The sequence below is a fragment of the Heptranchias perlo genome, chromosome 11 (genome assembly GCF_035084215.1).
Source record: "Heptranchias perlo isolate sHepPer1 chromosome 11, sHepPer1.hap1, whole genome shotgun sequence".
Taxonomy (NCBI): Eukaryota; Metazoa; Chordata; class Chondrichthyes; order Hexanchiformes; family Hexanchidae; genus Heptranchias; species Heptranchias perlo.
The window spans coordinates 53,635,673-53,649,541 of record NC_090335.1 but is presented as its reverse complement, the minus strand read 5'-3'; the positions used below and the strand labels follow the sequence as shown (position 1 = coordinate 53,649,541).

At 41.5% G+C, this 13,869-nt stretch overlaps 1 protein-coding gene across 1 annotated transcript in view; it reads right to left on the bottom strand.

Annotated features, from left to right (window-relative positions):
* LOC137326838 (ATPase MORC2-like) overlaps positions 1-13,869 on the bottom strand; it is a 70,488-nt gene that overhangs the window by 3,871 nt on the left and 52,748 nt on the right. Inside the window, exons 16-20 of the mRNA XM_067992218.1 lie at positions 13,677-13,782; positions 11,482-11,620; positions 7,232-7,300; positions 5,999-6,265; positions 1,599-1,721 (exon numbers count right to left, since the gene is read on the bottom strand). Of these exons, the coding sequence (XP_067848319.1) occupies positions 1,599-1,721; positions 5,999-6,265; positions 7,232-7,300; positions 11,482-11,620; positions 13,677-13,782 (704 nt within the window). The remainder of the gene's footprint in view (positions 1-1,598; positions 1,722-5,998; positions 6,266-7,231; positions 7,301-11,481; positions 11,621-13,676; positions 13,783-13,869) is intronic.

The window sequence follows — 13,869 nt, the reverse complement described above, 5'->3', positions numbered from 1 at the left end:
TTATATTAATGTGAAGTTGTAATTTTTGCTATTTATTTTGTTTACACCCTTTAACTGAAACTTCCAATTTCCAAATTATGAGAAAAAATTCTCATTATCAAAAATATTCAGTGGCAGGTTAACGAATCTGCTGCAATGCCACCTGATGGCCAGAGCATGGAACTACAGAGAACAACACCAGATTTGGATACAATTAATGTTGTAAGCTCACAGGACATTTGAAAAGGATAGATGACATGACACAGGGGGAGAAACTAAACATCACTAAGCCCGTTTTTGGGTGTAAAATCAAGGTTGGGAGGATCAATTTTGGGTTGTGATCTCCCACACCAGGGGAAAAATTTTAACTGCAAGGCTGGAAGGGAGTGAGGGGGGACTTCCAGGTGTGAAACCCAGCAAATAAGTGGGTGGGTTGCGATCGCAACGAGGCCAATCAATTGCACTTCCGGGTTTACTGACCGTCAGGCAGGAAGGCTTGCTGCAGCAGGGGATCGGAGGGAGTGAGGGATAATGGGCCGGGAAGATGGGGCGGGGGAGCTGAGCGCCCCCCCACCCCGCCCCGAGGCTGAGTGGGGGGGGGGCTCGGGTGAAGTCGGACATCTGGTGGTGGTGGTGGGGGCTTCCACCAGCAAAAGGGAGGGGGGGATTCGATCTCGGGGGTCCTGTCGGCCAGGTGAGCTTGTTGGGCCTGGATAGAATCATAGAATGGTTACAGCACAGATGGAGGCCATTCAGCCCATCAAGCCCCGAGCCTGTGCCAGCTCTATGCAAGAGCAATCCAGCAAGTTCCACTCTCCAATCCTTTCCCCGTAGCCATGCAAATTTTTCCCTTCAAATATTTATCCAATTCCCTTTTGAAAGCCACGATTGAATCTGCCTCCACCACCCCCTCAGACAGTGCATTCCAGATCATAACCACTCGCTGTGTAAAAAAGTTTTTCTTCATGTCGCCTTTGGTTCTTTGGTTGGATAGGGAATTCCAGAATTTGGAAGAAGTACTCCTGCTCCTCCAGTCCCACAAGCAGTACAATAAAAGGCACTCACCTCATGGATTTGGCCCTTCCCACCTGCTTTCACCTGACATGAGTGGGAAGCAATGGGAAACCCGAACAGGTAAGGTTAAATTTGTTTTATTAATCCAACAAACAAAATATTAAGTACCCCAAGTATCTCATTGAAGTACACTGCCCTTTTAAGTATCGGCCCGCCGGCTTTAAGTGGGGGCAAGACTTCCTGATGTCTACTCTCCACACGCACACAAACTGGGTTAAACCCAGAAGCAGGTGTGTTGGAGCCAGGATGCGGTCCTGCTCTGAAAATGGAGGATTTTTACACCCCACCCCACCCCCAACCCATCCGTTCTTGGGGATTAAAATTTACCCCCAGATCCTCCATGGAAGTGTGCCATGTGCCAAATTGGAAGCCGGCAACTTCTTTGTTTGCAGGGTGGCCACGATAGTTTCATAGCAACTTTTGAAGACCTCGGAGCAAGCTATCTGCTCAAATGGGCCTATGAATGGTTTTGGGAGATGAGGAAAGCAGACTGGAAGAAAGTATTTTTGAAATGTTTCACTAATGCTTCAAAAAAATTTACTTACTGCAATTATTTCTTCTGTTGTCTCCTTTGCTAATTCTCTCTGTGGAATTTCTACTTTAAAGATGTGCGTGTTGACTTCTTCCTTCTGAAGGGCTTGCAAATGTTTCTTTCTAGGTTGGGAAGCCTTGGAATAACAATTGAAATCAATTCCAAATGGATGAGTAACAATTCAAATTTTATAGGAATTATAGAAGACCTTGGCCCCGATATTTGTGGGGGTGCGGGGAAGTGTGAGGAAAACCAGCAAGGCCAGGGACGTAGCGGTCCTGCCGAATTTAACAGCAGAACCTGATGACAATCTTTTTCTTCTGTTTCATAGCCAGCTGCAGGTGGGAAAACCAACGGCAGGAGGCCGTAGCCAGGGACCCTTGGGGACGATTACAGGCAATCAGAAGGGAGGAAGGAACCTGAGCAGGAAGACAGAGGAGGGGGAAACAAGGATAGAAACAAAAGACAGAAAGGGAAGAAGCAATAGTGGAAGGCAGAGAAAACAAGGACGTAAAACAATTAGGGCCATAGTGCAAAATAAAACTAAGATGACTAGCAATCTTAAAAAGACAAGTCTAAAGGCATTGTGTCAAAGTGGGAGCATTCGAAATAAGCTAGATGAATTAACAGCGCAGGTAGATATTAACAGGTATGATTTAGTTGCGATTACAGAGACATGGCTGCAGGGTGACCAAGGATGGGAACTGAACATCCAGGGGTATTCAATATTTAGGAAGGACAGGCAAAAAGGGAAAGGAGGTGGGGTAGCGTTGTTAGTAAAGGAGGAAATCAATGCAATAGTGAGGAAGGATATTGGCTCGGAAAATCACGATGTGGAATCTGTACGGGTGGAGCTAAGAAACACCAAGGGGCAGAAAACGTTGGTGGGGGTTGTCTATAGGCCCCCAAACAGTAGTGGAGATGTAGGGGAGGGCATTAAACAGGAAATTAGAGATGCATGCAAGAAGGGTACAACTATAATCATGGGTGACTTTAATTTACATATAGATTGGACAAACCAAATTAGCAATAATACTGTGGGGGAGGAATTCCTGGAGTGTGTACGTGATGGTTTTCTAGACCAATACGTTGAGGAATCAACTAGAGAACAGGCGATCCTAGACTGGGTATTGTGCAATGAGAAAGGATTAATTAACAATTTTTTTGTGCTGGGTCCCTTAGGGAAGAGCGACCATAACATGATAGAAATCCTCATTAAGATGGAGAGTGAAGTAGTTGAATCCGAAACTAGGGTCCTGAATCTAAATAAAGGAAATTACGAAAGTATGAGGTGCGAGTTGGCTATGATAGATTGGAGAACTTTACCAAAAGGGATGACGGAGGATAGGCAATGGCTAATATTTAAAGAACGTTGGCAGGAATTACAACAATTATTCATTCCTGTCTGGTGCAAAAATAAAACAGGAAAGGTGGCTCAACCGTGGCTTACAAAAGAAATGAAGGATAGTATTAGATCCAAAGAGGAAACATATAAAATTGCCAGAAAAAGCAGCAAGCCTGAGGATTGGGAGCAGTTCAGAATTCAGCAAAGGAGGGCAAAGAGATTGATTAAGAGGGGAAAAATAGAGTATGAGAGTAAACTAGCAGGGAACATAAAAACTGACTGTAAAAGCTTCTATAAATATGTCAAGAGAAAAAGATTAGTGACGACAAATGTAGGTCCCTTACAGTCAGAAATGGGTGAAATTATAATGGAGAACAAAGAAATGGCAGAACAATTAGACATATACTTTGGTTCTGTCTTCACAAAGGAGGACAAAATTAACCTCCCAGAAATGTTAGGGAACCAAGGGTCTAGTGAGAGGGCAGAACTGAAGGAAACCAGTATTAGTAAAAAAAGTGCTTGGGAAATTACTGGGGCTAAAGGCTGACAAATCCCCAGGGCCTGATAATCTACATCCCAGAGTACTAAAAGAAGTGGCCCTGGAAATAATGGATGCATTGGTGATCATCTTCCAAAATTCTATAGACTCGAACAGTTCCTACAGATTGGAGGGTGGCAAATATAACCCCACTATTTAAAAAAGGAGGGAACGAAAAAACAGGGAATTACAGACCAGTTAGCCTAACATCAGTAGTGGGGAAAATGCTAGAGTCTATTATAAAAGATGTGATAACAGAACACTTGGAGGGCATTAACAGGATTGGACAAAGTCAGCTTGGGTTTATGAAAGGGAAATCATGCTTAACAAATCTACTGGAATTTTTTAAGGATGTAACTAGTAGGATAGGGGAGAACCAGTGGATGTGGTATATTTGGATTTTCAGAAGGCTTTTGATAAGGTCCCACACAAGAGGTTAGTGTGCAAAGTTAAAGCACATGGGATTGGGGGGAATATACTGGCATGGATTGAGAATTGGTTGATAGACAGGAAAGAGAGTAGGAATAAACGGGTCTTTTTCCGGGTGGCAGGCAGTGACTAGTGGGGTATCGCAGGGATCAGTGCTTGGGCCCCAGCTATTCACAATATATATTAATGATTTGGATGAGGGAACTAAATGTAACATTTCCAAGTTTGCAGACGACAAAAAGCTGGGGTGGAATGTGAGCTGTGAGGAGGATGCAAAGAGGCTCCAATGTGATTTAGACAAGTTGGGTGAGTGGGTAAGAACATGGCAGATGCAGTAAAACGTGGATAAATGTGAGGTTATCCACTTTGGTTGTAAAAACAGAAAGGCAGATTATCTGAATGGTGGTAGATTGGAAAAAGGGGAGGTGCAACGAGACCTGGGTGTCCTTGTACACCAGTCGCTGAAAGCGAGCATTCAGGTGCAGCAAGCAGTTAGGAAGGTGAATGGTATGTTGGCCTTCATTGCAAGAGGATTTGAGTACAGGAACAGGGATCTCTTACTGCAGTTATACAGGGCCTTGGTGAGACCACATCTGGAGTATTGTGTGCAGTTTTGGTCTCCTTATCTGAGGAAGAATGTCCATGCCATGGAGGGAGTGCAACGAAGGTTTACCAGACTGATTCCTGGGATGGTAGGACTGACGTATGAGGAGAGGTTGGGTCGACTAGGCCTATATTCACTAGAGTTTAGAAGAATGAGAGGTGATCTCATCGAAACATATAAAATTCTAACAGGACTAGACAGACTAGATGCAGGGAGGATGTTCCCGATGGCTGGGGAGTCCAGAACCAGGGGTCACAGTCTCAGGATACGGGGTATGCCATTTAGAACAGAGATGAGGAGAAATTTCTTCACTCAGAGGGTGGTGAACCTGTGGAATTCTCTACCACAGAAGGCAGTGGAGGCCAAGTCATTAGATGTATTCAAGGAGAGAGATATATTTCTTAATGCTAAAGGGATCAAGGGATATGGGGAAAAAGTGGGAACAGGGTACTGAGTTAGACGATTAGCCATGATCATTTTGAATGGCGGAGCAGGCCCGAAGGGCTGAATGGCCTATTCTTGCTCCTATTTTCTATGTGCGAGAGATCGGGGCTTTGGATGCTGGGGTGGGGGTGGGGCGGGGTCACCGATCGCGACATGGAGGAAGAGACGGGCCACGATCAGCAAAAGGCTTCCTTGAGGGGTCAAGGGGAGCACTACTGCTCCTTCTGGCCCACAAGGAGTGCTATAAAAGGCAGCTCCCGCCTCTCTTTTACTGTTGGGTTTCCCGACCCCTTGAATACCCAGCTGGCAATTGTTAAATCTAAATCGGGCTCCCAATTGCATCGTGGGTGCCTGATTTAAATATGTTAATGAAATGTCCCACCTCTCCACAGCAGGACACTGATATGGCATGCAACCCAGCGCCATAAGGAGTGAGGCCCACTGAGGTCTGGAATTATGATCTGCAGGACCATGAACATCAAGGATATCACTGCTTGGATTGGTTGATCAGCCTCATGTCTGCACTTCTGGTGAGTGGCAACACGCAGCCACCCAGCACCGCATTCCTTGCTCCCCTCACTGTGGGTGCCCAAGATGCATTCATAGCAGCATGGGTGCTCGTCAAAAAAATGCAAATGTGCCCATTCTGCTGCACTAATGCCAATGGAGTGGGACTGAGGATTTTTGGGGTCATTCTGTCTATATCCATCACACCTGTTCTTGTTAACCAAACTTTTGTCTATAAACAGCCAAATGAATACACTGAACCCTGTTTTAAAGATTACATATAGAAAGACACATCTACTATTTAATATCAATCCAACATTAAATATTAATGATTCTGACTTTAAAGTGAATTTTTAGACCAAAGGCAGTCATTATAGACAACTTTGTCAATATATATTTTAAAGATCAAAATTATATCACTGAAATCTGTGATCACCTGTAATTAGATGTCAGACACTACCTGCCCACCGTGACTGCCCAGCAATCATCCCACTAAATTAATGTAGACTCAAAATGTTGTACTACTTTTTTAAAAAGTTACATTACCATAAATGTTTTCTTAATAGAATTTTCTTCAGTAGAATGTACTGAAGTGTAGGATCGTTTTTCCAAACTGACAGCAGCAGGCCTGGATTTCCCATGAATTCTTATTGTTTTTCCATATTTTGATGATTTGGGGTCTTTGTTCCTGCACAAGGGAATGCTTTCTGAAGATTCCGACCTTCTGAACAGTTGGGGATAAGAAGATGGAATTCGTCTTTTTCGAGTGGATGAAGATAAAGGGAATGGATTGGTTTCTGATGTATAAATGTCCTTTATAAACAAACAATGAAGATTCACATTACATTCTTTACATAGGAAGAATTAATACTAGCTTTTACAGCAATATGATGAAATAGGCTTGGGTGAAAAAATTGGTACGGGGGCCTATCATGGCATTCAACGCAACTTTTAATAGAAAAATCTGTTTCTGTTATCGGTGATAAATCACCATCCTATGATTTTAACTACCTTAAATTTTGGCTGAAAGACTCAGTGATCCCTAATCTGAATTATATCTATACATCTTACATGAATTCATGAGAATCTATGTATACTGTTAAAATGTTTGTGTCTATGAACGTATGATTGTAGAAAGTACATGACTATAGAGTGTTATAGCATTGCTGATTGATCATATTATGGGCATGGACTGGTGAGGAAGAGGGAGGGAGGAATGAGGGCAAGGGGATGTTGAGGGAGGGGAAGGAGACAGGAGGAAAGGAGAAAATGAGGGAAGCAGAAATAGGACAGGAGTGAAGCAAGCGAGGGAGGTAAGGAATCAAAGGGAAGCATTGACCAATATGCCTTGATCCTTGCTTACCACTCGCTTCCAGCCTCACCGTGAGCCCACCCTACTGCTTAGACCCAGGTGTTTTCTCTGTATCTTGCAAGTAACGGTGCAGGAGATATACTGGTGATGTTTAAGAAAATGTTGACACTTCTTAAGCAAAAATTGATTCTTGTTTCAAAATGCAGCACGTGATCAAATGCAACTGCTCTGACAAGTTTATCGGAATACACTGACTGGTATATTAGCTAAAATTTCTGAAAATTGCTCTTTATACATTATCGCAAGAACCATCACCAATACAATAAACTATTTACATCATCTGTATATATGTATAGAAATTTCCTCTAAAAATGAAAAAAAAATCTGTACTGAAGTGAGTTTGCAGGAAATTGTTATGGCTTCCCATACAAATATTGCATTAAGGGTGTGCAGGTATTTAGAATTACCTTATAAATAGATTTGTTGCTCAAGTCAGATGGCAATTTATATGTTAAAGGCTTGATCAGAAATATTTTCTGCAAATCAAACAAATTTTTACTTTAAATCATCTTGTAATGCTACTGTGGCAATGATAAAACATAGGCATTCACTGACAGTAGAAGAGCTGTAGGAAACTGGGCTATGCAACAACAAAAATCAACTTGTATTTATTTGATGCCTTTAACATAGAAAATGTCCCAAAGCACTTTACAGAAGGGAAGAAAAATAAAATAGATAAAAGGAAATAAAGGAACATACAATGAGTGATGGTGCGGAAGTTAGGAAAGGTGACTGAAAGCTTGGTTGAAAACACTGATTTCAAGAAGTTTTTTTTTAGAAAATGGAGAGAAGGGGAGAAGTGCAGGAACTTAGCAAGGGAGTTCCAGAGAGTAGGGTCAAGGTGATTGAAGGCTCAGCCAGCACTGGTGGGGTGAAGGGAGGGCAGATGCACAAAAGGTTACAGTTGTAGGACCGAAGCGTATAGCAGTGGACATTGCAGAGAAAGCTTGGTGAGAGGCCATGGAATGATAAGAAGAGGAAGAGGATTTTAAATTCAATAAGGCAGATTCTCAACTTGTATCCAGGGCATAAAAATGTCATTGTGGATCAGCCACCTGTTACAGACACTGCCTGTAGAAACAAACATCATTTTCATTTCCACTGATTTTAAGATGCCAGCGTCCAGGGAAATTGAGTGACAGAAATGGGGTTCAAAGGATTTTCTAGGCCAGAGTCAGAAATACTTGAAATCAGCCCTGGTATAAAGGAATAAAAACAGAAAATGCAGGTCAGGCAGCATCTGTGGAGAGAGAAACAGAGTTAGTGTTTCAGGTCGATGACCTTTCCTCAAATCTCTAACTTCTTCCAGTTCTAACAGTTTTTAAGCAAGTCTGGAGCCAGGGGAAGGGGGGTGAGGGGGGAAAAGAGAAGACCGAACAAAAAGGAAGGTCGCCTCTTTTAGTTGAATGTCCTGACCACAGAAACTTTGGTGGGGTTAGTGTCTCCACCCACTGGCAATTCACAATTTCCACTCTGCCTCAGTTATGACAGCAGAGCAGGATTGTGAATATTTGTTCAGTGTTAAAAAAACCATCTGTTATGGATTTACTTATAAGCCCTTGTAAATTGTCAATCACTACAGTACTCTGAAGCTATGCCCTCTGTGCAAATTAGGAACGTATGTTTTTTTGATATCAGAACTCTCAGTATTTTTCTCATCACCTATTTTCTTCACTCCCTTCTTCCTCTGAAGGCATCAGCTTCTTACTGGGATACAGTTCTATGGGTCCTGGGTGGCCTCTGGCACTTTGCCCAACATGTTTGAGTCTTTACAAAAGCACAGGTGGCTGAAAACACAGCAGCTCAGTCAACAACTGTAGAAAGAAAAAACTTCTCTCTATAGGAGGTTAAGATAAGAACACAAGAAATAGGAGCAAGAGTAGGCCATACAGCCCCTCGAGCCTGCTCCACCATTCAATAAGATCATGGCTGATCTTCTACCTCAACTCCACTTTCCCACTCTATCCCCATGTCCCTTGATTCCCTTATCGTCCAAATGTCCATCGATCTCAGTCTTGAATATACTCAATGACTGAGCATCTACAGCCTTCTGGGGTAGAGAATTCCAAAGATTCACAACCCTGAGTGAAGAAATTCCTTCTCATCGCGGTCCTAAATGGCCGACCCCTTATTTTGAGACTATGACCTCTAGTTCTAGACTCTCCAGCCAGGGGAAACAACCTCTCAGCATCTACCCTGTCAAGCCCCCTCAGAATTTTATACGTTTCAATGAGATCACCTCTCATTCTTCTAAACTCCAAGAATATAGGCCCCTTCTACTTAATCTCTCCTCATACAACAACCCTCTCATCCCAAGGATCAATCTAGTGAACCTTCATTGCACCCCCTCTAAGGCAAGTATATCCTTCCTTAGGTAAGGAGACCCAAAACTGTACACAGTACTCCAGGTGTGGTCTCACCAGAGCCCTATGTAATTGCAGCAAAACCTCCTTAATCTTATACTCCAACTCCCTTGCAATAAAGGCTAGCATGCCATTTGCCTTCTTAATTGCTTGCTGTACCTGCAGCTTAAGTTTGTGATTCATGTACAAGGACACCCAAATCCCTCTAACTACCAACATTTCTTAGTGTCTCACCTTTTAAAAAAAAAATTTTGCTTTTCTATTCTTCCTACTACAGTGCATAATTTCACATTTCATCACATCATCTTCCATCTGCCACCTTCTCACCCACTCACTTAACCTGTCTATATCCCTTTGCAGCCTCTTAGCATCCTCCTCACAGTTTACTTTCCAACTAGCTTTGTATTGTCAGCAAACTTGGATACATTACTCTCAGTCCCCTCATCTAAGTAATTGTAAACAGTTGAGGCTCAAGCACCAATCCTTGCGGCACCCCACTAGTTACAACCTGCCAATCCGAAAATGACCCGTTTATTCCTACTGTTTTCTGTCCGTTAATCAATCCATGCTAATATATTACCCCCCATCCCATCAGCCTAATCTTGTATGAGACCCTCTTGTGTGGCACCTTATCAAATGCCTTTTGAAAATCCAAATATATTACATCCACTGGTTCCCCCTTATCCACCCTGCTAGTTACACCCTCAAAAAATTCTAACAGATTTGTTAAACATGATTTCTCTTTCATAACACTGTGTTGACTCTGCCTAATCATATTATGATTTTCTAAGTGCCCTGTTACTACATCCTTAATAATAGATTCTAGCATTTTCTCTACTGATGTCAGGCTAACTGGCCTATAGTTCCCTGTTTTCTCTCTCCCTCCCTCCTTTCTTGAATAGCCAGTTTACATTTGCTACCTTCCAATCCACGGGGACCGTTCTGGAATCTAGGACATCCTGGAAGATCAAAACCATGCATCCACTTTCTCTGCAGCCACCTCTTAAAATCCAGCATGATGTGGAGATGCCGGTGATGGACTGGGGTGGACAAATGTAAGGAATCTTACAACACCAGGTTATATAAAACTGTTGGACTATAACCTGGTGTTGTAAGATTCCTTACATTAAAATCCAGCAGGTTAACTGACTTGCTGGGTGTTTCCCATCATTTTCTGTTTTTGTTTCAGATCACCAGCATCTGCAGTTGTTCTTAAAAACGTGTGAGCCTTTACAATGGGTGCTGGCAGGCTATTCAACTGCACATGGATTCACAGCCAAGCTCAATCACTACATGCTCATTCAAGTGTACTAATAGGAGGAGTCAGTGGACAGCAATCAGGAGTGACAGCTCTGGTTGATTTTCCTCCTGCTCCCTGCAAATCAGGATGCCACGGACCAACTGTAGTGCTCATATTACTACCCCAATGCAGACCTTTGATGTTCCTAGTCCGTATGCTCCAGCTACTCTCTGTACAGACTTGTCAAGTCATTGGAATGTTGAAAGTGTTGTCTAAATGGGGAGCTCATGCCAGAATGTGAGTATGAGACAATGACAGAAGGAAATACTCACATGAAAAATCCTCTTAGGTAAATCAAGACTTTTGCAATTGCCATAAGCCTTTTAGCAGAAATACTGTGCATTTCCCAGTTGGATTAGTGAATATTTTTGCATTTATACAAGCTGCTTGAGAAGAGTTTGAAGATATTTTTGCAGCTTTTTCTTGGTGGTAACAGGAACGTTACAATTAGCCCCTAGCACCCTGATTTGCAAGGAAGGAAGAGGAAAATCAGCCAGAGCTCTCATTCCTGATTGCTGTCCACTGACCCCTCCTATTCGTGCACCCGTTTGGACATATGGTGAGAACATGATTGGACTTGGCTTTTATTTTTAAAACCATTTTCGTTAATTAAAACACATTCTCAGGAATCGCACTCTTTAAAACCACATATTCCTGTAACTTTGTTAGCTTGTCGATTTTGAAGTGGAGAAACAAAGATATCTGCTGTGTTTTACACAGAGGGAAATACAGCCCTTGATGTTGTCTTGTATTATATACATCACAGGCATCCCAAGGCATGATCACTAGATACTGCAATATTGTTCAACACAGATATCACTACCTATGGTGTGTGGTATCTAATTTCTATTATTTTCTGCTGCATGGCCTTAAAAAGAGTAGAAATGGTCAATGACAGGACAAGGTAAAAAAAAATGAAATTCCTGCTTGTTCTGCACAAATGGTTAACAAAAGAAAAATCTTCAAACTGAAGTGTTTTAGTAGGAATACTTGCCTGAAATTGTGAGGTATCCACTTTTTCCCAATGCCGCTGGATTGATTTTTCCAGGAGTTGCTGCCTTTCATCTGATAATATTGATCCCCTTGTTAGAGTTCCTAATGGAATGTGGGGTAGCTGTTCTGGTAGATCGCAGCTAAAGAAAATTAACAATAGGCTAATACAATTAAAGTCAAGTCTGCTTACACTGTTTTAGTCAAACATAAATTCAATGTGAAAAATGTAGTACAAATGAAGTAGACACTGGCTTTAAAATTACAAAGTGAAAATATTAGCATAAGGACACAATGCATTATGATGAAATTTCTCTGCCCACTATTCACAGAATGATAATGTCTTTCAGTTTTATGCCTATTGTGACATGTTTTTTTTTTAACGTTCCCCCATCTACACAGTATTCTCAGCAGAGTAAGCCAGTTGATGAGCTGCATTCAAGCTTCTGTCAATGTTATCACTACTGTCAAATTTGGAAGTGCAGGACATTGACAGAGCAATCTACAAGCTAATTTTCTTTTAAGAAAAATATTTAGCTGTTGTGGTTTAACCAAACCAACCCAGCTAGTTGGGACCTAGTCATTAGACTTTGTTTCACGCTCAGCCCTAATCCAGAGCTCTTAAACTGGCTATCTCACATCCTTCCCAACCTTTAACAATCTCAAAATACAATCCTAGCTACCACACCATTTTTAGTATTCTCTGCTCTGAAGCCTGAAGTGTTCTGCCACATTCAATGATTCCTATCTGGCTGTCTCAAGTCTCTCACTACCTCATTCCCATACTCTTGGATTGAGATAGACTTCCTCTCTGTCTGCATTCAATTCCACATGTTTAACTGAATCATATTTCCTGTTGCTCCCCTCTTATCTCAAGTTCCACACAATCTTTGATCTATAAACTTAAGCAATCACTCTTTTATAGATCTAACTGACAAACAACTAAAATATGTCAACAGATACTAGTCTGATTCTTTTATTATGCATGAAGGGGAGGTTTTTGCAGTATACATCCACCATTTTCAAACACAGGAAGCACCTGCACAAATACAGTCATGTGTACTATAATGAAACAATAATGATGGAGTCACATGATGAATCACATTTTCTGTCATTACCACCACAACAATACTGGACGCTAGTATGTTAAATTTATATGGGCCTCCACAACGAGTGCATAGTTTCACATTGGCAGAATTTGCTTTTTTTTTTAAAAACAAAAGCAACCAGGCTTCTCCCTGGAATAGGCAGAAACACTGCCAGGAATCCCTAGGGTGAGCCAAATTGTAGTTGGGCGGATACAAAGATTGCCGTGCCACAGTTACACAGTGGAACAGCGCATGGGGGAAATTCTGGCCTAACTGTCCTACAAGAGTTACTATACATTTTATGATCTGTACATTTTCTAATTCCTTTTCCACACATTTGTACCATTCAGAAATAGAAATTCACGTAACATTACAAGAATGATTTTATCATAAAAAATGTATATATATTTTTGAAGGTGTAAAGGGAAATAATTGATTACTTAAATTCTTAGCTGTCACAAAAAAAACAAGCTTTCACTATTTCTATAGATAAGCCAATTAATTTTCTGTTATTTTATGTTGATATTAACTTCATTACTCGGTGATGTAATTCATTGCAGTGAAACTAAAATTGATTTAAGCACAGCTGTCTGGTTGCCATTCAGCAGTATCACATGAGCGACATCCACAACTCCAACACTGAACTCCCCAAACTCAGCCAGAGCCTATGGGCATAAAGTCATTCCTCATACCCAGAGTGAGAAACTGGAAGCTAATCAATTTGAGCCACTTTCACACACCTCCTGCTTCCCAGTCGCAGAGTGCTATTTGGAGAGACCAGAGAGAAGCTACCTATCTTCTCAGTACGTGTCAATACGGATCGAAAAGGAGAGCTAACGAAAACCTGGATCTCAAAAAAAAATTATAAGGGAACTATTATTAAAGTCTGATCTATGAGGTGCCAGTCTGAGCTCATTTAAAAGTTAACAGCATTAATTCAGGTAATAAACAGAACATTTCACCCATGACAACGCAATACTGACAGTGTTACCCAAGTAAAACAGTCACAAATATGCTATGAACCTTTCACACTCAAGAAGGAACTCTTATTCTATAATGACCTTTTATTAATGAAGAATCCTATACTTTTAATAAAATGTTCCTAACTTACCTATTCTGTTGTGAATTTGGGTTCATGGAGCAGACCCAGATGTCAGGCAATACTCTGTCATTTATATCTAAGTTGGATGGTAGAGTTCTCCAACGTAGACAGAGGTCTGGCACAAATAAAACAAAAATAAAAATTATTTACTGCTACAGAATAATAGATTTTAAAAATATAGCAAGTCCACATTAAATATAAA